Source organism: Anabrus simplex, chromosome 3, assembly GCF_040414725.1.
Source record: "Anabrus simplex isolate iqAnaSimp1 chromosome 3, ASM4041472v1, whole genome shotgun sequence".
NCBI classification, from domain to species: Eukaryota; Metazoa; Arthropoda; class Insecta; order Orthoptera; family Tettigoniidae; genus Anabrus; species Anabrus simplex.
Window position 1 is genome coordinate 402,276,544 of NC_090267.1, and position 25,862 is coordinate 402,302,405.

The 25,862-nt window shown below is 40.3% G+C and overlaps 1 protein-coding gene across 4 annotated transcripts in view; it reads right to left on the reverse strand.

Annotated features, from left to right (window-relative positions):
* Window positions 1-260: 260 nt before the first annotated feature.
* Window positions 261-25,862, reverse strand: part of LOC136867376 (trypsin-1) — a 286,922-nt gene continuing 261,320 nt past the window's right edge. For 2 of the 4 annotated variants that reach the window (XM_067144554.2, XM_067144552.2), the window contains 3 exons: window positions 18,129-18,236; window positions 6,924-7,070; window positions 261-536 (listed from right to left, as the gene is read on the reverse strand). In XM_067144554.2, the coding sequence (XP_067000655.2) occupies window positions 390-536; window positions 6,924-7,070; window positions 18,129-18,236 (402 nt within the window). In that variant the 3' untranslated portion in view covers window positions 261-389. The remainder of the gene's footprint in view (window positions 537-6,923; window positions 7,071-18,128; window positions 18,237-25,862) is intronic. The other 2 variants (XM_067144553.2, XM_067144557.2) reach the window with 2 other exon arrangements.

The window sequence follows — 25,862 nt, forward strand, 5'->3', positions numbered from 1 at the left end:
TTATATCGGGCTGGCATAGAAAGATCAGTGGAGACAACTTTCACAGAACAATCTACCAGCAAATATAGTTAACTGCAAAGACCATTGTATTGTTCGAATAAATTGCTATTTTATGCGAATAAAGACTTAATTAAATAAATAATATTTTTGTAGTAGCAATGGGATTGATACCTTTCTTCTGATGTGTAATAGGTGTTAGTATTGCGGTTTTCGCACAATATTGTATTATAGGTCAAAATTGTATATATAGACTCTTCTACATCTTACATGTTCGAAACGTAATTAAACATTCCATATTTAGCTAATAATTCACTGGATATTACAGAAGGTACATTGTTATGCTGAGTGGCTGCTTAAAGTGTTCCATATTAATCAAGGAATCGTATTGATTATACTCCAGCATTTTTTTTAATCCATTCCCTGTATACAGATACGTCGGTGTAAACTCCAGGACTTTTAGGTTCGGCGCAGCCATGCCCGAAAGATACCACTCCGATGAGCTTTCCATCCGCCGCCAAGGGACCGCCAGAATCACCCTGTAAGATAAAATCATTGCTATTATGATGAGCTAAGCGAAAATGTATTTCACTGCTATTTCTTTTGTTTTTACAATTTTATTTACCGTCGCACCGACACAGATTAGTCTTATGGCGACGATGGGTTAGAAAAGCCTAGGAGTGGGAGAAAGCGGCCGTCGCCATAACTAAGGTACAGCCCCAGCATTTACCTGCTGTGAATATGGGAAAATACATAAAACCATCTTCAGAACTGCCGACAGTGGGAGTCGAACCCACTATCCCCCGGATGCAAGCTTACAGCTGCGCGCTTCTAACCGTACGGCCAATTCGCTCAGTCAGTGCTATTTTAAGACTAAATCACTTGGCAGGTACGAGATGTAAAAGAATTGGAAGGATTATTTAGGTCTGAGTTATCATATTATGACTATAGCAACGGTGAAGAAGTGGGGATCTGGAAATTTTAAAACATGACACATCATTCAGCACTGAAAAGAGTTTATAACTTGGAGTATGAACTAAAACATCAGAATATGAATTAAAATTCAGGCTTTCAATGTTCTCTTCGTACTGTATAATTATTGTTTGATTTAAAGCAGTCATGTCAAGGTCACGTGCAGACTAACAGTTTTGCCTGCATAAGAAACAGCTGTGATTGGTTTGCTGGACTGTCGTTCTACCTGGAATCTGAGGATGTAAGATCAATTATGGAAGACCCAAGCAGGATCCTCAATGCAGACGAGGCAAATTTTCTGTTCCATAATGTTTCAAGAAAGTACCTTGGAATCAGAGGAGAACAGTTTCAAATTACTGCAACCTCTGAAGGAAAAGAAAGCATAACAATGCTCGAAAATGTCTGTTCCAACGGCATTGTGCCCAACAATGGTATTCTACAGCAACATATGACTTCAGCCTTGGATCTACAAGAAAACTGGAAGTTGCTGGAGAAGCCCCCAACCTTTCTCAACTACCTTCTGCACGTTAGGTCATGGCTAGATGCAGAGAATATTACACTTCCTGTTATGCTATTTCTTGATGGATACAGGAATCACTTATCCCTTCAAGTCAGTAAGAATTATCTTGACCATGGAATAATATTGTACTGCCTTTTCCCTAAGGCCACCCATATTCTGCAATCATTAGGTATTGGGGTATTTGCATCTCCAAAGAGAGCATGGAAAATGCTTATCAAGACGAGAAAGTACGAGCTCTCGTTGCATCAATAATAAAGGTGAATTTTGCCCCCAAATGAAAGGAAGTTTGGGATGAAACTGTTAGGCCAGATATTTTGAAAAGCGCCTTTCGTAAGTGCGATCTCTATCCACTAGATCCCAACGCTGTGGACTACACAAAATGTGTCCCAGATATTTTTAAATCCCAGTGGAGAGGAAAGAGCAAAAGAGCGATGAATGCAGACATTCATCCCTTTCCACTTCCAATCAGAAGTTAAAGTATGTGCTTATGACCTGGAAGAATTCTTGCCTCCCCGTATTCTCGATAAATTCAATGAAAAACTAAGACGTGATGTAGAAAAACAGAATGAAAGTGAACCATATTTGTATGCTTATTGGAAAAGTGTTTACAAGTCGGTACAACACAACAAGTGAAACCATATCGGCTATTCAGAATGAAACGATGACAGAGAGTTCATCAGAATATAATGGTGTGTAATGGTGATCAGGGCAGGGATGATTTCAAGTTTAATGATGGACGTTTAGAGGTGTATTTACCTTCTACCAAGAAGGATCTTCCTAGTGCCGTCATGGAGTAAAAGTTCTTAAGCAAAAATTATTGAATGAGCATGAAATCGCTTCGGAACTTGCTTACTCACCCACCTCAAGTAGTAGCGAGAATTCCTTCAAAGATTTTCTTCAAGTTCATTAAGTACCAGAAAACCTCATCAGTTTAGATTAAGGAAACATACGTGATCATTTCAAAGGAGTACCGGGAAGAATTGAAGAGAAAGAAAATAAGCAAGGAAGACTAAAGACAAGTTCAGGTCTCTGTGGAAGGATAGGGATCAGAAACTGGCTTTTGTGTTTCTCAGGATATTATAATGGATATTGATATTGCCTCCTCTACTTTTGTGTTTTATATTTAAGAATCATTCTATTTTCTTCATGTTAATACAATGTCGAAAGTTAAAGTGATTTATAATAAATATTTCTATTCAGTATTAAAAACCTTCCCGTTCGATCTGTAAATATCATGTTCTATAAATAAGACCTCAGTGGTCGATATATATCGCAGACTGTTCGCTACATGAAGGAATAAAACTGGTGCAGTTAAGGGCGACTCCTGGGTACAAATAATATATTTTAAAAGTCTATAAAAGCTAGTATCAAGCAATGGATGTTACATTAAGGTTTTGTAATTACTTCAGAGGCCTGTTATTCACTGGAAAAATATACTTATCAATAATTTATAGAGATAACCTTAAGTGTTCGATATATAGTGTCACAACGAAATACATAAATAAAAGAATATTGCTCGTACAAGTGCAATGAATATCCATCTTCTAGTGTTGAAGAAAGTAATATCTTACGGTTAGCGGGACGGTGTATAAAAGCTACTAGTTACTGGATTAAGATAGTACAGTTATAGGTATGCTATGATTAAAACATATTCTTGGCTTCGCTGAAACTTATGGGCGTATCATAATAGATGCAAAACAAGAGCTCATTCTGATCCGTGATCGAAGTGATTACAATGCTCTTAAAGCAGCACTAACACCAGTAGACTCAAAAATTTACTCTTCATCTTATATTGTGGAAGATTCCACCTGTAACATTATTTGGTCGTGAAAAGCTTCGATAGCTCAAGATTGTAGAAAGTGAAGCACCGTTACCTATATGTTTTCGAAGTTGGGAGTTGCACGAGTATCCTGTGTTATCACCTACAAACAAGCATAGTTGGTCTGTAAAAACGTCTCGTTGTACTGAAAAACATCTTTACGTTATATGCGGATTTCAAACTCATCCGAAATTCAACCATGAAAAGAGTAGCTCTCAGTTTGGTCACAGTAAATAAAGAAGTATTAGACTCCACCTCATCGGTATTACTTATCCACTTGATAGCTTCGACATAAATTTCGAGAAAAATAAATTTGGCTTCGCGTACGACATATTTTGTAAATCATATTACCAGAAAGATCATCCGCTATTTTCTCCTGAATAATTTAAAAGTAAAGCACCGATTGTAGTTATAGACCGCTCTTATCATGAAGAATCTATAAAAGCATCTGCTGTCCATTATCGTTTAGAATGTGGAACATCTCAAAATTTTCTTGCTAGCGCTATTACTCATTGTCTTATTATTCATATGACTGATATCATTTAACATCGACTATCGAATATTGATACAAGACAAGGTATAAGAATAGGTCGACAACGTTATCAGCGTGTGCAAACCTTATGGCGCAGAGATACTGCACGGTTATAGACCATCGTCTTGATAACAAACAAAAATATTTTCTTGACACGGCAAAAGCCCAAAAGCCTACATCATGTCTAAAAATGTGGATGTGCAACTTGTTTACCCAGCAATGAGACTGAAATTCTATATCTTACATACCTCTCTCGATTAGTGACGCTATTAAATGTTCCAAAATCTTGGAACATTACATCGGATGCCAATGCATTTGATGCAGTTTTTAGCACCAGGATTTTTGTCTTCGTACGCTGCTCATGACAAAGATTCTTTTTGGGACATGCTACCACTCCACCGTAAGTTGGTAATCGATGTAGCTTCTTACAGACGTTGCAGACAACGAGCACCGAGGTGAAAGTCGTATCGACTGGCATGGACCTAATGTGAAGATTATAAACTGTAGACTGTGTATGCGTGAACTTGGAACCTTATATCATAGAGTTGACCAGTCTGAAGGAAACTAGAGACATAGATCTTACCAAGGTAAGGACAGCAAAAGCTTCTTTGCAAGGCACGGTATATATATTTTTTCAACGCTTAATTTGTAAAACAATAATGAGTTTGTACAATTTCAGAAGGTTTCAGGGGTATGGAGCACCTTCGCAGTATGGTAACAAGGAGCAATAATATTACAACAATTGCAGTAGTTTTGTACATAATTAAACGAATATTTCAATAAATGTTATAAACGTTCATCTTATTCCACGTCTTCCCACTTATTTTCCTAGACATCGTCGTAAGACACTTCCAGTCCGATCCTTTATTCCGTACGAAGGTAGCCTTTTCGTGTGCGTATGCGTGTGTGTGTGTTCCGACCGGGAATTACGAAATTCAGCATATATATGTCATCTTAGATTACACCCACACAACGCAAGCAGTTATCATACATACCTATAAGTACACTGTGTTGATAACCATGATAGATTCTAAGTATTGTATCTTATTTTATTACTGTCAAAAGCACGTGGTTCATTATAGTAAACAAACCCACGTGTTTCATAGTCGCTTCGCACTTTTGATATCACACAGCGTTGTGGTAAGCTTAGAAAATACTATGGCCATCTTATTCCTACTTGCTGATAAGGGATTGCTATGGTAACAGCACGTGCGACCCACTACATGAGCCGTAGCCACACCTCATTGATAATGCATTGTTGTAGTAAAATGGTGGTCATCTCGCATAATGAAAATCATTCTTGATTAAGATAGTTTCTGAAAACAAAACTAATGTTGTTTTACATTTAATATATAAACAATAAGTTTACAAACCGCTTTGTTCATAATGATGTAAATAATTGTTTTCATACAAAGTGTTTTTAGAATAAAAAAGCTCTGAAGTAGCACTCTTTTACTGCCTAATGTTTACGCATAGCATTATATCATAATATCCATTCTTTTCAAAGTCAATATCTAAATCATGTGCAACTATTATCGTAACCGTTTAGAAAGGAAACTTTTTCCAACACAAAACTTGCACGCTTTTCTGCTAAGGAGTTTTAGCAAGCCTTTTCGTTTACCCACTATAGTGCACAAGCATTCTTATCTGGTACAGCCTAATGATTTTCAAAATTTAGTCTCCAAAATGCAGTCCAGTATTTGTGATTCTCTTTACTTCACAGAAGTCACACATGTAAAAAGCGAAAAAATGTTAAACAGTATCTCGTATCATAATGTTCTTAGAAAGCAAGCGGATACACTCTTCACGTGTTCCGTCCTCCTAATAATAATTGATGCAAACTTCTCTATGCAATATCCTTGCAAAATTTCAGGCAAGCTTGCCTCGTCACTATACCATACTATACTCGAAAGAAAAGAAGCTAGTCCCCGAGTACCTTGTCTCTGCAAACGTAGGCAGCTCTGTGTCTCTCCCGACCGGGAATTACAAAATCCAGAATATTTATGTCAGCTTAAATTATAAGCATCTTCGTTCCTATATCGACCATCATGGCCTGCCAAACATAGCTACATGTGGAAAACCTTTTGCTCACTTTTTCCACCAAAATGCAGCTAAAACCTCTTTCCAGCGTTCACGCACTAACAACATTTAAACACATTGCTCCAATATCATCACCATATACACACAACAAATTAACATCACCACCTTTAGGTTGGCCAAACCTCTACAGCTCTCGTTTCCACATCTACCACTAGAGCTCACCACACACAATTCCAGGTGCTAATGACAGACCTGAGAGGAACCCAGAACTGGCACCGTTTGTCCCTATGCATAGCAATCAATAATTTTGTTTAAGATAAGTCTAGAGTCTTATAAACATTGAATTTGCGTCTATAAGGTAGACAATCCCTCTGTCAGGTTGGCAAATAGCCGCTATCTTGCCTAGCTGGGTTAAACCTTACGTCGAACCCGGCACGTGCTACTGACAGACGCCTAACATTCAAATTGCCCACGCAAACGCACTTCAGGTTGACAAACTTAACCATCCTTGTTCTACATCGACCACAAGGGTCTGTCACAGACGGTAAGCGTTTACTCCTTTTCTCCCCACTAGAATGCAGTTCAAACATATCCAGCGTTCAAGCACTAACAACATTTAAACACACTGCTGCAATGCCATCCCCATATTTACACAACACCACCATAATATTGGCTAAATCTAAGTGCTCTTACTTTCCAGAACTACCACCAGATGTCGCCACACCCAACTCCACGTGTTAATGAAAGACGTCAAACACGTCTGACAGCTCACCGAACTTTCAGTTTTCCTACGCACCACATTTCAAGTTCCGCCACACGCCCAACAGCCAATCAAAGTCTTTCCGCCTTAAAATGACCAATCTGAAGCCGATGTGGTCTGGAAATCTCACACCCTAACTACTGATTTATTAAAGAAGACGAGTTTCCTACGTCCCCAGGCTCTTAACATCAAAGCTACAGCAAACGGTGGGAATTCATAGCCGTATATTTAGTAAAAGAAAAGGAAATATTTGCACTTCGACATCATAACATTATTAACGTACCTGACATGCGTCCTTCTTTCCCTCATCATAACCAGCACATAACATATTTTTTGTCACTGATCCATGATAATATTTAACACATTTGTCATGATCCATGACAGGAACTTTCACTTCACGTAGGGCAGGTGAGACATCGTCGCCTTTCCCCTGCAACAATAAAATAAAACGAATTCACATCACTGGAAAAAATAATTCGCAAGGGAATATAATCTGCAGTTCATTTCCAAAATTTGGAGATGTTATTGGCAGAGTTAATTCAATAACTCTGTGGAGGGTCAGAATAAACGTCGCAGTGCAATAGCCAATATTTCTGGCTGTCGAATTTTTCCCTTATATTTCCCTTATTTTAAAGCTGAATTAATGACAATGAAAGGTGTGTCAATTATGGGCTGGCTGGGGCTGTACCTAAAGTAAAGCCACGGCTGCTTCCTTCCCATTCCTAGGACTTTCCCGTCCCATCGTCGCCATAAGACCTATCTGTGTCGGTGCGACGTAAATCAAAATAGCAAAAAACAGGGCACAGTTCTAGCATTCCAGTCCCCAAATAACATCATTCCATCTTCATCAAGTTTCCCTCTTATGATACTTGAATTCCTTATAAGAATTTTCGTTCGCGTAAGCAGAGTTATGGGGGTGACAATATGCAAAAGCCTCCCCCCTACTAAGCCTGAGCCAGATTAGTGCCTCCATCTGCACACTAATCCCTTCTTTATCAGTAATAGTATTCCTCCCGGAATTCTCCCCTTTCCGCACACTTTCCTTCTAGATTTATACGTTACCTCATACCCTTTCCATTTTATCTCCTTCCCGAATTCAAGGCACGATTCTAGGACCGCCACAATGTCGCTTATTTAATGACCCTTCAATATTTACAAACGCTATCTTTCAATCTAGCTATGACTTACCCTCCCGTCCCTCCCCATTTCCTCCTTATTTTTACTTCTCTTCTATTCCCAATCCTCCTTTTTTATACTTTGGAGCGCATCTTGTCGTCCTTCTCCTCCGCAACTTTAATTTTCATACCCCATAAGTCTTTTAGACTCAAACTTCTTCATTTATTCAGGGCGTCTCGCCCTCTTATTCCCTCACATGCTCCTTGTTCTTTATTATGCACTTGCCTACTTACGTTTGAGCTTGCCGGTTCTTGTGAGTCATCTTCTGTCAGCACTTACTGACTTCCCACTTCTGCACCTGAACTGTTCGTCGGACTGCTCTGTACACTACCCCTTACGTGCGTTTCTTACTTGCTTCGTTGTCCCGCGCTGTATCCTCTGCCACCTGCCTGTCGTCTTGACTTGATTCCACGAATTCTTCTCGCTTTATCTTTTCATCGACCATTTGCAAATTCGCCACTGGCCAGCGTCTCAACCACTTGCCGTTAGATACTATCAACTGTTGGCCCCTGATATGCGCTCTAAGACCTTGGTGTCTTGCCCTCCATAGATGTCACCTTAAAGTATTTATGCACTTACTGCCTTCACTCCCTATATCTCTTCACACCCATATTTTTTCGCCTTGATATATTGTCCGCATTCCTCACGATGATTTCCGCCATCAAAGTTGATAGCAACTTCACTCTGAGTGACCTATTCCCGCTCACATTTCCAACCCTCTCAACATATCCACTTCGTTTAAGTTGATCATCTTATTCTGAATTACTTCGACCACCTTATATATGATATCCACTTTCGCTCCTTTACATCTTTCTTCACTTCATATATTAATATACATTTCTTCATACGTTCCTGACAACAGTTCGCCTCAATGTTCTTCAATTTGGTCACCTCTCCTTCCAGATTTTTTACTTTCCCTTTCAGTTTCACGATTTCTCCTTAATTTCTTCCCGTTTTTGCTGTTACCTCTCCTGTTTTCTCCTTTAACCATCTTCAATTTTTCAAATTTCTTTGACTGGTTCTGGAACATCTCCTTTAGTTGGTCTCTTGTACAAACATCCGTCACCACCTCTCTCACTATTCCTTTGATAGCCTCCATATCGTCCCAGCTCATATTGCCGCTAGCATTCGGACCGGGGTCAAGTTCCACGCCCCCAATAACTAACAACGTCGTTACCATCACAGCCATCAGCGCTATCTCTCCTATCTTCCATAAATCACTCTTGTACTCCCTTTTCTCAGACGTTTTCATCTTCATTCGCCATTGCCTCCTTCCTATCGCTACTCGATATTGTTCCACACCAACCATTACTCTGTACACTCCACTCAGCACGTCCACTTCCGTTGCTAGCTTGAGTTAGACTGGCTTGCTAATATGAGCGGGTAAAGGAATATAACTTGATCCGGAATTGACTGGATCATACTTAAAACATTAATGTTTTCAAGTGCCAGCCCATCTTAAAATTTGTCAATTTAGCAAGCAGTGCTTATATGATATGTACGCAATACCACTCATAAATATTATCACAACGATAAAGCGTCGTCATTTTGTTTATTCAGATAAAAAGTATCGCGTCCTTCAACATTTTCTTTGTAATACCCAAAGGTACAAGCTAATTCAACGTTTATTTTCAGTGCTTGTGGTAGGATAAGTATTAATTCATTTTGGAAAAAACACAGGGAAGCATGTGAGAAATTCTCTTTCACCTTATAGGTTGGTCGGATTTATAATAGTTTACTACAGACGCGTGTGTTGAAGCAGGTGCGAATACTTTCCCAGGTAGATATGAACATGGTTAACTGCACGTACAAGTAATAATAATTGAACATTTACCAAGTTTATAAGACAAGGGAAAAGATAACTTTGAAAGCTATATTCAGCAAATATTTAAGCTAGTCTTGTACAGATTCACAGCACAAACCTACTTCCTCAGTTTTACAACTAACATTTGCATGAATTTATAATATAGTTACTACATGCATGTGTGTAGAAACAGGTGAGAATTGTTTCTCAGGTAGGCTTTAAGGTAGTTAGTTGTACTTTGTACTGAAGCAGAGAAATCAATTGATATAAAGAAAAGTACTTAAAACAGATACAAATAACCACGCTTGTAAACATATACACAGCAGATCTAATCAAGTACAAATTCAACCAATAGCTCCTTCTGTCAATCGAACAGGATAAGCTGCATTTTGAATACTTAATACTCAAGAAACAAACTGCAAGTGTTCAGACTTTCTGTAACACCTTCTGATAGCGTATTAAAGCGTATAGGTAGAAACACAATAAAGTCATCACAGATGCAAATGATTCGTTTTCCATACCGTGTTGTTATCTTCTGCAAGGTGGTGATGGTGAAGGGTTGATGGAGTGTTCAGTCACGAAGCCGCTTTGTTTAAAGGCCAGAAGTATGCCCTAGGGCATTAATGTCATACTATATAACAAATAAAGGAAGTAAATAGTTCATGCCTACGAGAAACATGATTAACTTAAATTTAAATATATTCTTATATCTCTATGGGCGCTCTTCAAGATGCTGCTAGGTGGAGCGCGATGGACGCACTGACAGTGAACTGGAAGACTACTCGTACTTTTATAGCGCTAGTCAAAGTTACTGTTCTACTTTGGAGAGCCCTCAACATATTATCCTAATAACTATATGAACATGTATATCTCACAGCGTGTGACAAGAAAATTGCCTCCGTCCACACCGCTAGTTTGTACGAAATAAGCACACATTTGCGTTAGAGAAGGAATTCCACTTTCCATGCATAACAAGGGCCACAAAATTAGCTCGTCAAACGTCAAACGTAAGTGACAACTGTCCCCCGAAAAGCTTATTCCCTCCGTCAGCTTTTCTCATAATGTGTTAAAAGAATAAACACAATATTGTACACATGCATTTTTATCAAGTTTTTGCAATTTAAGGGGATGTGTATTAACAAAACAGTTGCTATAACACGTTGAACAAACTTATGGATGTAGTGAGTAGGACTTAACTACTTAATGAATGTCTGTAATAAGAAGTAATATTTAACAGTTTCGTTATTGTTAATGAGGCAAAATTTCATCTCTCCAGTGTGATACTTACAATTTAGAAACACTGTTAATAGTGCACTTTGTTGAACCCTCTGTATAGGAAAGGAGTGTCCCCTGCTTTGACTAGCAGCGTAACCGCAAGGTAAACACTGCCAGAGCCTGCCCCCATATTCCCTCAGTCGTGTTGCCCTGTTATAGTGTGTGGAGTAGCCTCGTGGTGAACGTGATAACATGATGGCACAACGACGCCATTTGGACCCCGTTTTGCAGGGTAGAATACTCAGCCGCCTGAAATCAGGCCAGAAACAGACTGAAGTCGCCGTATCCTCGAATGTGCCAAAAAGTGTCATTTCCAGGCTTTGGAAACGATTTAGAGACAGAGGAGATGTTATTCATAGGCCAGTACCAGGTCGACCAAGGATAACCACCCCATAGCAGGACCGATATCTGTCCTTAACCACACGACGAAATCGGAGTGCACTCAGAGGCCGGTACGACTGGATTGATTGGTCTTCTGAAACTATATGGAATGTAATCCAAGGCAAATCACTGTTTAACAGTGACGAGTCTTCGCTTCCTACGCTAAAAGTACTGCCAGGTACAGAGCTATTTAAATCAGAAACTTTATCCATGATAGCTGAGACACACCGGTGTGCACAAGGAAACGTACGGTACGCTTTAGAACTGAGGAAGATATGTGCTGTTAATATGTATAGAACAAGGCTTTTATATATATATTCTACACTAAATAATAGCCTTGGCGTGATAAAGCGTAAAAAGTAATTTTGTTGATTAAAGAACAGCGACAGCGTTTAATCTTTATCAGACTTTCACATTAAAATACGAAAAATAAAATTAAGTGGGTCAGTGCCTGACAGATATCATTAAGAGTAGTTTCACTCATTTTGAAACAGCGAGCGCTTGTTATGTTCATCAGACAATTACACTAGTGTCCAAACGTTAAGCATAAGTTACGAGTAAGCAGGGAAACAGGAAACAGACCACAAATCGCACGACATATGCACCTACCAAACTTACGTGTTCGCTCTGTATAGGAAATGAGTGTTCCCTGCTTTGACTAGCAGCGTAACCGCAAGGCAAACACTGACAGTGCGTGCGCCGCATATTCTCTCAGTCGTGTTTGCCCTGTTATAGTGTGCGGCGAGTAGCTTCGTGGTGAACGAAACAACCTAATGGCACAATGACGCCATTTCGACCCCGTTTTGCAGGGTATAATACTCGGCTGCCTGGAAGCAGGCCAGACACAGACCGAAGTCACCGTATCCTCGAATGTGCAAAAAAGTGTTATTTCAAGGCTTTGGAGACAATTTTGAGCCACAGGAGATGTTAATCGTAGGCCAGTACCAGGTTGACCAAGGGTAATCACACCATAGAAAAACCGACATCTGGCTTTAACCACCCGACGAAATCGGATTGTACCTGCAAGACAATTGTCGGCGGAGCTTGCAGCCGTCTCAGGGGTTGCCTTTTTCCGACAAACTGTGTACCGGAGGCTCAGAATAGCAGGGCGTCCTGCGGTGTGATTCCTGCTCACTTCAGCACAGAGACGGGCCCATTTACTGTGGAGCCATCAACAGCGAAACTGGACCATGAATGAATGGAAGCATGTGGTCTTGAGAGATGAATTCCGGGACCAGTATGGTGGTGGTGGCGACATGGTGTGAGCCGCCATCATGTTGAATGGCCGTACTGGCCTGCACATCTTCATGGGTGGTCCGAGGAACACACTTAACGCTCGGAGATACAGAGATGAGGTAGTGAGACCACATTTTCGACTCTTCAGAAGTGCGGTTGGTCCAAAATTCCTCTTAATGGAGGATAATGCCCGACCGTTCCGCGCTGCTCTGGTGGATGAATTTATGGCTGGGGAAGACATTAGTGCATTGACTGGCCATTGAGGTCTGCGGATATTAATCCTACAGAACATGCCTGGGATGCATTGGAGAGGCGAATTGCATCCCGTCAGCCTCCACCAAGGACCCTCCAAGACCTTCGCATTGCCCTTTCGGAGGAATGGGATCGACTGCCACAAGAGCTCTTTTGGTCCATGTGATAGGGAGAATACCACGTCGCTACGAAGCATATGTGGCCGTTAGGAGTAACCATACACCCTGTTAACAGCATATTTTGATGTGGAAGACATTGCCAAATTTTGTTAGTTGTTGTCGAAGGTGTACCTTAGCTATCAGAACCTTTCTGACACTGTTTTTTGGACAAATTGGGTGACATATAGTGTGTGATTCAGCTTCCGTACGTTCAGAAATCCGCCTGATATTCCTATCAGGTGGAATGGCCTCGTTTAGTGATTATGCTTAACTTTTGGACACTAGTGTATATTACCAGTACGAAAGTGGCTGAAATATATTCTTATCTTTTACGCTAATAGTTTCACGTCGCACTAACTCAAAGAAGATATACACAAACCAATACTTTGCGGAAATGACATCTAGCGCCCTCAACTTATATAAGCGATCTCCTAAATCACAACCCTACGCGCAGTGGCAAACTGTACTGTACCATTTCTTTATTTACTTTTTTCAACAGTTGGTCTTCATGCCAAAGCCTTTCCCGCCACTATTCACACCCAACGCCTAGCATAGCGCCTAGGCGGAAAACAGCAGCCAACGCCCAACATGGAGCTTGGTGGGAAACAGCGTCCAACGACCAATATGGCGCCTTGGCGGGAACAGACAGCTAACGCTTAACATGGCTCCTTGGAGGGAACCAACGGTCAACGCTTAAGATAGCGCTTTGGCGGATAGCACCAAAAATGACCGTTGGAATGTCATTCAGTTTCAATTGGGATCGGAAAATTCTCACTACTCTTGGCCACGCCACTTTCCACGTCAGTTACCTAACTCAGCACTCCTTCGGATCCGAAGACTTCAGACCTGTTAGATGTAGTTGTATTTTTAAATGGCAGAAAGAATGTCAATTCGTCTCACCATCTCGTTATTCAGATGAGGATGTTTGTGACAAGGAAAGTGTGAGTGCACTAGAGGAGAGTTCTAGTGAACTAGTAGTAACTAGATTTACGAGGAGCAAGACTGGCACTCAGAGTGAAATGCAGGAGAGGCAACAATAACTAGAACTGAGAATAGGGTATGTGAATATCGAAGGTTTTAAGACTGAATTAGGGAACGAATATTTCAGAGAATTGATGGGAGGCTTACAAGATACTTGCTTATGTAGAAAGCTGGATGGCTCCGGTAAGTAAAATGGATGTAGAAGAATTTACAGTCTATTCCAACGAAAAACAAAAGAGGTTGCGAAGAGGTACTGTAGATGCCCTGGTGGTATAATGGCCTTGGTGAAGGAGGAGTTAAACATAAAATAGACCACATAGAATCGGGAAGAGAGGAAATGATTTGGTTAAAACAAAATTTTCTGAAGAGAGTGAGCGATATTTGTGCATTGGTTTCGTTTACAACCCACCGGAAGGCTATCCATTTGCGTAGAAACTTTTGATGGGTAAGTACTGGAAATTAATAGGGTACAGGCTCTTTTTGAGGACGTAGGAATTTTATTGATGGGAGTCTTCAATGCCACGGTCGCAGACAAGAGGCCGTTGTATGACATAGATGCAGAAGAAATATATGTTCGTAAGAACGTAAGGCAGTATAAGGGATTTTCTAAAATGGAAAAAAAAAGAATGTTGTGGTATTGAAGAACTATATATTTTAAATGGGTGGTGAAGTGGTGATAAAATGGGGAACCTAACATATATAATCGAGACAGGGGGAAATGTGATTTATATGGTAGTATGCTCACGGGATGCGTTACCTAAAATTAAGAGTATAGTTGGCAGGACCTAGCTCCTCCGTCCAACTGTTTTTAGAATCAGTCTTTCTTTACAGTTTCTCGTACAATTCGTTAAAGCATTACGGCAAAGGGTTGCTGAGATGAATAGAAATTCTAGACATAACTAAAGTAGGAAAGTTTGGAGTACGATTAGGTGGTTATGTGGTAAGCAGGAAACTGCTCGGCAAGCTGAAATAGGTCATGCTGACTGGGTGGAGTACTATAAGAAATTATTAGGAGGTGAAGACAGATGGAGACCGAAAATAGAAGGGAGTAGTCAAGCACGAAGTACGTGTTTTTCCTGGTAGAGTATATTCTAGCGGTGTAGGGGGAACGCGTTCGACTGTCACCCGGCGGCGCCGGGTTCGATTCTCAGCCACGTCAGGGGTTTTTAATTATAATTGATGGGGACTGGGTGTTTGTATCGTCCTTAACGTTCCTTGTAACACATTCAACACTCTACACTTCCGCAATTCCACTTACATGCAGGTTAATTTCAAATGGTGAAAGCAGTGGCAAAAGGTCTCCATAGGTCGACGCCACGAACAAATTAAATAAAATATATTCTATCCAGTTTCGAGTAACTTGTGTCTAAATTGTCCTTTATTTCCTGTGTGGTCTGTTAAATCTTTAGTCTTTAATCAGTTTCGCTCTCTACGCATCTGTGCTTTATTTTCAACTTACTTGATACTATACAAGAGGTATTTTTATGTCTCCAAGCAATCTATACACTTTTGCTCCACGGAACTGATTCTCCTTTGAATCTCAACTACAAAATCCTTACACGAATTAGTGAATCTGAACCATTTCACTGTGTCTATTTTTCATTAATTAACAACTATAGATCTCATGATTACGAGATCGAAGTCAGAGTTGTTCAGTCCATCCCTAGTTTTTATAAAGATATACTATCCGGAAGAAATTACCGATTTCGTTTTGTGATGTGACCTTAGGGAGAAATCAGTGTCTTTGAAGAATGAACTTAAGATCTTCAATCAGTGTCCAAAAGCATGCTGAAGGAGCCTTTGTCCTGTTTAATTCTTTTTTCCATATCCGTCCATTCCCATGTCCGCTTCTACGTTAACCTCTTTTGTTCCATCTTTGTAGTTGTAATCACCCGTACAAAATTTAACTCACATCTTTTCCTGCCCAATATATTCCACAAAATATAGTGGAAAAGCTTCCACTTCGTTGTTTGAGTAAGCAATCCACAGACTGGTTTGATGCAGCTCTCCATGCCACCCTATCATGTGCTAACCTTTTCATTTCTGCGTAACTATTGCATCCTACATCTGCCCTAATCCGCTTGTCATATTCATACCTTGGTCTACCCCTACCGTTCATACCACCTACACTTCCTTCAAAAGCCAAATGAACAAGTCGTGGATGTCTTAAGATGTGTCCTATAATTCTATCTCTTCTTCTCGTCAAACTTAGCCTAATCGATCTCTTCTCGCCAATTCGATTCAGTATCTCTTCATTTGTGATTCGATCTATCCATCTCACGTTAAGCATTCTTCTGTAACACCACATTTCAAAAGCTTCTAGTCTCTTTCTTTCTGAGCTAGTTATCGTCCATATTTCACTTCCATACAATGCCACACTCCACACGAAAGTCTTCAAAAATTCTTCCTAATTCCTATATCAATGTTTGAAGTGAGCAAATTTATTTTCTTAAGAAAGCTCTTCCTTGCTTGTGCTAATCTGCATATTATGTCCTCCTTATTTCTGCCATCGTTAGTTATTTTACTACCGAAGTAACAATATTCATCTACTTTATTTAAGACTTCGTTTCCTAATTTAATATTTCCTGCATCACCTACCTTCGTTCGACTTAACCAAGACTTCGTCCATACCATTCAGCAGCTTCTCGAGATCTTCTGCAGTCTCAGATAAAATAACAATATCATCGGGAAATCTCAAGGTTTTGATTTCCTTTCCTTGGATGTAAACATTGAAGAGGAAGGGGGACAAACTGCAGCCTTGCCTCACTCCTTTCTGGATTGCTGCTTCTTTTTCAAAGCTCTCGATTCGTATCACTGCAGACTGATTTTTATACAGATTGTACATAATTCTTCGTTCTCGGTATCTGATCCCAATCACCTTCAGAACCTTAAATAGCTTGCTCCAGTCAATATTATCGACTGACTTGTCTAGATCTACGAACGCCATGTACATGAGCTTGTCGTTCTTGATTCGCTCCTCTAAGATCAGACGTAAAGTTAGGATTGCTTCACGTGCTCCTAAATTTCTTCTGAAGCCAAATTGATCTTCTCCCAACTCAGCTTCAACTTGTTTTTCCATTCTTCTGTAAATAATACGTGTTAAAATATTGCAGGAATGGGATACTAAACTATTTGTGCGGTAGTTTTCACACCTGGCAGCACCGGCTTTCGTGGGAATAGGTATAACAACATTGTGCTGAAAATCGGATGGGACTTCTCCTGTCTCATACATCTTACACACTTGCCATGCTGGTTTCTCCTAAGGTAGTCAGTAATTCAGAGGGAATGTCATCAATTCCAGGTGCCTTGTTCTTATTTAGGTCGCTCACAGCTCTGTCAAACTCTGACCTCAAAATTGGGTCTCCCATTTCATCAGCATCAACAGCCTCTTCTTGTTCCAGGACCAAATTGATACAACTGTTGGATATGTTCCTGCCATCTTTCTGCTTCGTCTTCTTTTCCTAGAAGTGGCTTTCCATCTGAGCTCTTAATATTCATACACCTAGATTTCCTTTCTCGAAATGTATCCTTGATTTTCCTGCATGCAGCATCTACCTTTCCTAGAACCATACAACCTTCGACATCCTTGCACTTCTCCTTCCTTAGCTACCTTGCACTTTCTATCCACTTCATTCTTTAATCGCCTGTATTCTTTTCTGCCCTCTTCATTTCTAGCATTCTTGTATTTTCGTCGTTCATCAATCAGGTCTAGTATCTCCTGAGTTATCCACTGATTCTTAGTTGATCTTTTCTTTTTTCCTAACATTTCTTCAACAGCCCTGTTGACTTCCTTTCCTTGACTATCCACTCTTCGTCTATTGTGCTCCCTTCAGCCTTTTCATTTAGTCCTTTTGCAGCATGTTTCTTGAAACAATCCATCACGCTCTTTTCTTTCAACTTGTTTTGATCCCATCGTTTTGCATTCTTTCCTCTCCTCAATTTCTTCAGCTTCAGATGGCATTTCATGAGCAACAAGTTGTGGTCAGAGTTCACGTCTGCTCCTGGGAAGGCTTTGCAATCCAACACCTGGTTTCTGAATCTCTGCCTAATCGTAATGAAGTCTATTTCATACCTTCCAGTGTCTCCAGGATCAAGATATCAATACTAAATGTTGCTACAGTGAACGGTAAAACATATTCAATATTTTGGACTTCACTTCAGAAAAAGTACTCAGTTATAAAAACATTAATAAAGTTATAAAATGAATGGAAGTATTCCTACTCACGGAAGTTACGCCCCATCCGCTCACTTTAGCCGTAGTCCCTTCTTTGACAGCTTTATCATTCAATTTAATCGCCTTTACGGTGTCACTGAATTTGAATGGGGGTTTTACCTGAATGGAAGGAAATAAAGTAGATTAGTTAAAGTTTCACGTTTTTACAGCTTCTTCACTGAGGATCAGTTGGTTTGTACATTTCTGCGAAATTGGCAGAATGATATGTAATAGTATCCTGTGGATTGATGAGGAAATCAACGGGAAACTAAATCACTCATTTCCTTATTATTCCTCTTCGGTGACTCCTAGATTATCTATGATAGCAGCTGGGGAGCTATTGGGGATCTAACTACTCTTCAGGCTACGTAACAAGGACTGCTCTGAAACGACTCAGTACACTTAAAATATGTTTTGGAGGAGATGTATTTTGTAAAATTCCCTTTTTTATTCTTGTAGGGGAAAAACCACTTTAATTGAAATAAATTACGAATGAAAAAATGTTTTAATCCCTGTTTTCAATGCCACATTAATAATAATAATAATAATAATAATAATAATAATAATAATAATAATAATATTAATCTTATGGCCTCAGCTACCGTGTGCAGACATTTCAATTTGACGCCATCTGGCTGTCTGCTCGTCAGTTTCGACGTTCCGTTTTACTCTAGGCCACCACTAGATGGCAGACCGAGTAAACTGAAACTCTCTTGGGTGTCTATGGCTGGGATTTAATGAATTTTGTCGGGTAAACACCAAATGTGTCACCAGAGATTTTTTACATGCCGACATCGTACGACATGGAGTGTCGAATGGACTTTTTTCCGCCCTTCAAAAATCCGACTACCTCTGCCGAGTTTGAACCCGCTATCTTGGGATCCACTTTCTCGCGTTTAATCTTTCACCACCCGCGCCTGTTCCTGATACATAAGCACTCACGAGTTGTACATTTTACAACTCCCTATATTTTTCATTGTGATATGTTTTGAATAAAGTAGGTATTAGTTGATTATTGCTTATTTAATTATTTTTCGCATTTTGAATTTATTATAATTAAAGCTTGTAAATCTGTTGCAGGTAATTTGAATCACAGCTTGGGGCGTTAGTAATTCCGTAAATATTACAAAGAAGTATACCTTGTAACATTACGGTTTATCAATGTATACAAGCAAATTACGTTTTAGTACAATATGACATGTACATTTAATTGTATAATGACTTAATGTAAGTTACAGTGCAAAAATAGTTTCTTAACGCAGTTCAGTCTGTCATTTAAACATTGTCTTCACCGCATTGTACGCTGATTTGCTTCTTCTGTATTTGTTGCTTGTTTGCAAGTCTTTTACACCCACCAATGCTTATGCATTCTGAGGAATGATTCGACGCTATCTGAGGGGAGCTTACGGAGATACTGTCATATACAGTAGCAGCGGGAGTCAGCTCTGGGCAATACTTTCGCAAAAAGGCTGATAAATCTTTAGGCAATGAGATTTGAAATTATTTTGGACGGGGACGCGAGGTGCTCTTTCTTTAGACTTAACGACAGCGTCTTCAAGTTGGTTACTCATCTTTTTTGCATCATCATTACTACTGAAGGCCTATATTATTGTTTTATAAAGAGGCCTAATATCTAGGTCATCGGCCACTAATGATACGACATGTAATGACAATTTGAAAGTCCAACACTCATTCACTGACCAGAATTCAAAATGTGATGGTGAAGATTGAATGAATGAATGAATGAATGAATGAATGAATGAATGAATGAATGAATGAATGAATGAATGAATGAATATGAATGAAACATAAACAGCGAATTCAGATGACAATATTGAAAGTTAAAAATAATTCCAAATTAAATCCACTGACTGGAATCCAAAAAAAAGAGGCCATGAACAATGATTGTGAACATAAACAATTAGTGGATTCGACGTGCAATGCCCAACCTTCCCAGAAACTAAAACAATTGTATATACGGACCAAGGGGCTACTTCCAATGAAAAATCCTGAATCGATGGTACTTGTTTGTCTAGAAGGGTCCAAAATCCATGTCAACGGCCCTTATAATAGTACTTATCGCTAGGAAAGTAAGAAACATGCTATTCATGTAGCGGTGGTTATCACGAATAACGTAGAATTACGGTGTTCCATACATTGTGGTACTACTCACAAGTAATGTAATAGGTGCACGTAACGTAGACCTGTGGTGTATCTCCCATTACGGAGCCACTTGTAGTCAACGAAAGCCCATGCTCATCCTCACATAGGTGTACTAATCACAGGTACTCGTGCTTTCCCGTGGTGTTCCTCACATAGTGGGTACTAATCATAGGCAACGCAGACTCACGCTCTCACTTATATAGTGGTACTAATCACAGGCTACGCTTTGACTCATGATGTTTCTCACAATTGTATTGATCACGGGCAATGTAAACCCGTGGTGTTCTGCATATAGTGGTACTTGTTACGGAGTTTCCATGGAGCACAGATGTGTAAGATAGTGCGGGCGTAAATTGGTGGACAGAGAAGAGATCAAATCTTAATTTAAAAATTTGAATATGAAATTTTATTGCTTTCCCTTTTTTAAATTCAAATCTAGATGAACAACACCAAATAACAGTGGGTAGTCAAAGGTGAGCTCGTCAGGTCTAGTAACAATGATGATTTGAGAACAATAAAAAGAAGGTGCACAATAATTTACAGAGTGAGCTTGAAGTTCCAAAGTTACAGAAGTTCAAAAGACCCAAGTAGTATAATTGGATGGTTCGGCCGCCACCTCCACCTCAGGCTCCCAGTGGCCACCTCCACCTCAGCCAGAGGCCTCCCAGATACCTCCTCCACCTCCACCTCAGCCAGAGGCCTCCCAGAGGTCTCCTCCACCTCCCGCGGGAAATTTGAATTTGTAAACAAAGCCACGTGCTTTTTGACAGCTGTCATCGACAACAACGCATCGCTAACCTCAGTACTGCCATCTTGACGGGCCTAAACCTCAGTAGTGCCAACTTAACCTAACTAGCGCGAGGTAAACAAAGCCACGTGCTTTTTGACAGCCACGTGCTTTTTGACAGATTTGTAAACAAAGCCACGTGCTTTTTGACAGCTCTCATCAACAACAACGCATCGCAAACCTCAGTACTACCATCTTGACGGGCCTAAACCTCAGTAGTGCCAACTTAACCTAACTAGCATGAGGTAAACAAAGCCACGTGTTTTTTGACAGCCACGTGCTTTTTGACAGATTTGTAAACAAAGCCACGTGCTTTTTGACAGACAACAACGCATCGCTAACCTCAGTACTACCATCTTGACGGGCCTAAACCTCAGTAGTACCAACTTAACCTAACTAGCGCGAGATAAACAAAGCCACGTGCTTTTTGACAGCCACGTGCTTTTTTGACAGCTGTCATCCGCCATCTTTAAACTACAGAGCACCGTGCTGCCCTCTTTCGTCACCTGTCATCGGCAGTGCTGCCATCTTGACGGGCCTAAACCTTAGTGCTACCAACTTAACCTCACTAGCTCGAGATAAACAAATCCACGTGCTTTTTGACAGCTACGTGCTTTTTTGATAGCTGTCATCCGCCATCTTTAATCTATAGAGTACAGTGCTGCCCTCTTTAGCTACTTACCTTTGAAATGTGGTGGCGGATAATTTGAAAAATGCTTTTCGACAAGCAGCCATCTTTAATCCAGAGAGAACAGTGCTGCCCTCTATGTGGTGGCGGCAAATTGAAAAATTCCACATGCTCTTGTTTGAAAACAAACTCACGTGCTTTTTTGACAGCTGTCATCTGCCATCTTTAATCTATAGAGCACAGTGCTGCCCTCTTTAGTTTGAAATGTGGTGGTGGTAAATTCCACGTGCTCTTGTTTGGAAACAAAGCCACGTGCAGCTGTCATCCGCCATCTTTAATCAACAGAGCACTGTGCTACTATCATGCGGGCAATTTCATCACCTGTCATCCGCCATCTTTAATCCACAGAACACCGTGCTGCCCTCTTTATGGCTACTACCTTAAGCACGTAGTAGCGGACAATTTGAAAAGTTCTGTTAGCTATCATCCGCCATCTTTAATCAAGAGAGCACCGTGCTGCCATCTTTAGCTAGATACCTTTGAAATGTGGTGGCAGCAAATTGAAAAATTCCACGTGCTCTTGTTTGGAAACAAACTCACGTGCTTTTTCGACAGCTACCATCCGCCATCTTTAATCAACAGAGCATAGTGCTGCCCTCTTTAGTTTGAAATGTGATGGCAGCAAATTCCACGTGCTCTTGTTTGGTAAACATAGCCATGTGCTTTTTTGACAGCTGTCATCCGCCATCTTTAATCACCGTGCTGCCCTCTTTATCGTAGTAGATGTAAATTCGTCACCTGTCATCTGCAGTGCTGCCATCTTTAGCTAGATACCTTTGAAATGTGGTGGCGGATAATTTAAAAAGAAAAATTCTACAGCAGCCCTCTCTCGACGCTAATTGCATAAGATGGCGGCTATACATGACTCCTTAAGGGTGCTTACGCAAGATGGCTGCTATACACAGGTTCTTATGAGACGCCCTTGGGATGCTTGCGCAAGATGGCAGTTATACATGGCTCCTTATGAGATACCCTAGGGATGCTTGCGCAAGATAGCGGCTGATCTTATGGGACGGCTTAAGGGTCCTTGGACAAGATGGCTTGAGACGCCCTAAGGATGCTTGCGCAAGATGGCGGACACAAGATGGCAGCTATACATAACTCCTTATGAGACGCTTTAAGGGTGCTTGCGCAAGATAGTTGCTACTCTTAGCTTAGAGGCTAACGTGTCATGCTAGTTCGATTCATTAAATTTGGGGCTTAAATGCAAAATGTTAAATATATCGAAAACGGTGCACCGTAGAGCAAAACGGACAAAATTTTTCTGCCTAATACCTCGGTTCGCAGTATGAGGAACAAGAAAAACATAGTCTAATGATGAGATCAACGGTTCGGTTCCTACTTAGGCCCTTTGGCATTCACTCTGTTTTAGCTTGTATTGAAGCGAGTCTTCGTAACATGATCAGGTTTAGCTATGGTAGAGAGTATAACGTGCCGTGCAGGTTCGATTCATTAAATTTGGGGCTTAAATGCAAAATGTTAAATATCTCGAAAACGATGCATCGTAGAGCAAAACGGACAAAATTTTTCCGCCTAATACGTAGGTTCGTAGTATCAGGAACAAGAAAAAAACATAGTCGAATGATGAGATCAACGGTTCGATTCCTACTTAAGCCCTTTGGCATTCGCAGCTATCTATTTCCACAAGATGGTGGCTGCTCTTATGAGAAACAAGATGCCTTGAGACGTCCTAGGGATGCTTACGCAAGATGGCAGACACAAAATGGTGACTATACATAGCTCCTTATGAGACGGCCTAGGGGTGCTCGCACAAGATGGCGGCTACTCTTATGAAGAAAGCTAGCTTAGAGGCTACTGCGCAAGATAACAGCTGCTGTTATGCATGTGGTGGAGGGCAATTTGAAATTCTATGTGCTTAATCAACAGAGCACCCTGCTGCCCTCTTTAGCTGAAATGTGGTGGTGGATAATTTGAAAAATTCTTTTGACAGCTATCATCTTTAAAAACAATGGCGACTATACATAGGCTGTTAAGGCCTTATCATTCTCCTCCTCCTCCTCTTCCCCCTCCTCCTCCCCCTTCTCTACCTCCTCCTCCGCCTCTTATGTCAAGGCATAGCTTTATATCGAACAAGTTTAAACCTGCATCGCGAAGGCAAGCGTGTGCAGCGATAACATTATTGTGCATGTTTAGACTTTCGAAACATAAGAAGAGTAGAATCAAACGCTGTACTCGATACGACATGTGATCAGAACATTGATTCATGCGTTCAGAAAACAAAATAAGTGATCAAGACTAGAATCGAACGATGTACTCAATACATCATGTGTTTAGAATATGTCAGGGGATACGCTTGTTCTAAGAAGATCAGATTGAAACATAACAAGACTAGAATAGAACACTGTAATCGATGTTGTTAACTTCAACATGTGATCAGAACATTGATTGATGTGTTCAGAACACAAAATAAGTGATCATGACTAGAATCGAACACTGTACTCGATACAACATGTGATCAGAACATTGATCGACGTGTTCAGAACACGAAATAAGTGATCAAGACTAGAATCGAACACTGTACTCAATACAACATGTGTTTAGAACATGTTAGGGGGTACCCTTGTTATAAGAAGATCAGAATGAAACATAACAAGACTAGAATCGAACACTGTAATCGATGTTGTTAACCTCAACATATGATCATAACATTGTTTGATGTGTTCAGAGCAAAAGTACAATTTTGATGATTTGCTTAGTGTAAAATCAAAAACTATGGAAACGCACTGTGCACATATCGCGTAGCTAACTCGCTCAGTAAGCAATATCGCAAAACTACAACTTCAATGATTTGCATAGTGTAAAAATCAAAAACACACTGTACCCATACTGCGCAGCTAACTCGCTCGGTAAACGATATAGCCAAAGTATAACTTCAAATTATTTACCTTCCATCATTCGTCTTGTGTGTAAAAATCAGTCGAACAAGTCGAATAAACATGGCTGAAAAAAATCGTGATAGGGTATGGAACCCAGGGGTTACATCTTATCAGAAGGGCAAAAAGGATGAAAGGACTCTTCCTCCTCCTTACCGCACATTCCTTGAAGGGCTTATTGGCTGAAGGGCTAATGGGCAAAAGGGCTAAAGGGCTAAAGGGCTAATGGGCTAAATGCCTAATGGGCTAAAGGGCTAAAGGAGCAACAACCTCGTCGATCGCTATCAACAAGAACGCTTGTACTTTGTTAAGTGTTGAAAATTAATCTTTATTTGTAAATGGTTTCATGTTCAGAACAAGGAATGGAAAATCCCCGAGGTGCGATGAGTTACGTTTTTCGAACTAGTGTTTGGAACACTGAACTTTTCAAGATGATAGCAGAGAGTTTAGCAATGTTCTGTTGTTGGATTTTAAATTCCGCGCTACAACATGCATAAGGTGGTAGCCTTGAGGTTTACCGCCGTAAAGATGGCAAGAGTGAGGTTAACAATGTTCTGTTGTTGGATTTTAAATTCCGCGCTATAACATGCATAAGGTGGCAGCCTTGAGGTTTACCGCCGTAAAGATGGCAGCAGTGAGGTTAGCGACGCTCTATTGTCCTTCAAAGTGAGGTTAGGGTTCGCCAAGAAGACAGCTGTCAAAAAAGCACGTGGCTATGTTTACCAAACAAGAGCACGTGGTCGTGACGTCACGGTCACGTAGTATGTTGCCTCAGCATGTAAAGTTCAATGTCTACACCTACGTAGTTAACACTCTGCTATGTTCACAAGATTTTTTACACATAACTATTCTTTATGCTTTAAGTTCATGCACATAGGCTATGCTAAGATAGCAGTACAAACTCATGCGAACTTTGTACATTCTAATGGAATAAGTTTAGTACTGTGTGCGTCATGGATACATGATGTGTGCACGCATTTAATCTTGACTATACGTAATGCTGCTGCTTTGTTTACAAGATTTTTATACATTGCTATTCTTTATGCTTTAAGTTCATGCACGCACAAGCGATACTCGTACGCTCTAGCAGGAGAAGTTTAGTATGATATTCGATACATTATCGATAGGTGATGTGTACACGCTTTAGAACATAGCTCATCTTTATGCTTTAAGTTCGTGCACATGGGTTAGGGATACACAAAAGCGATTGCTAC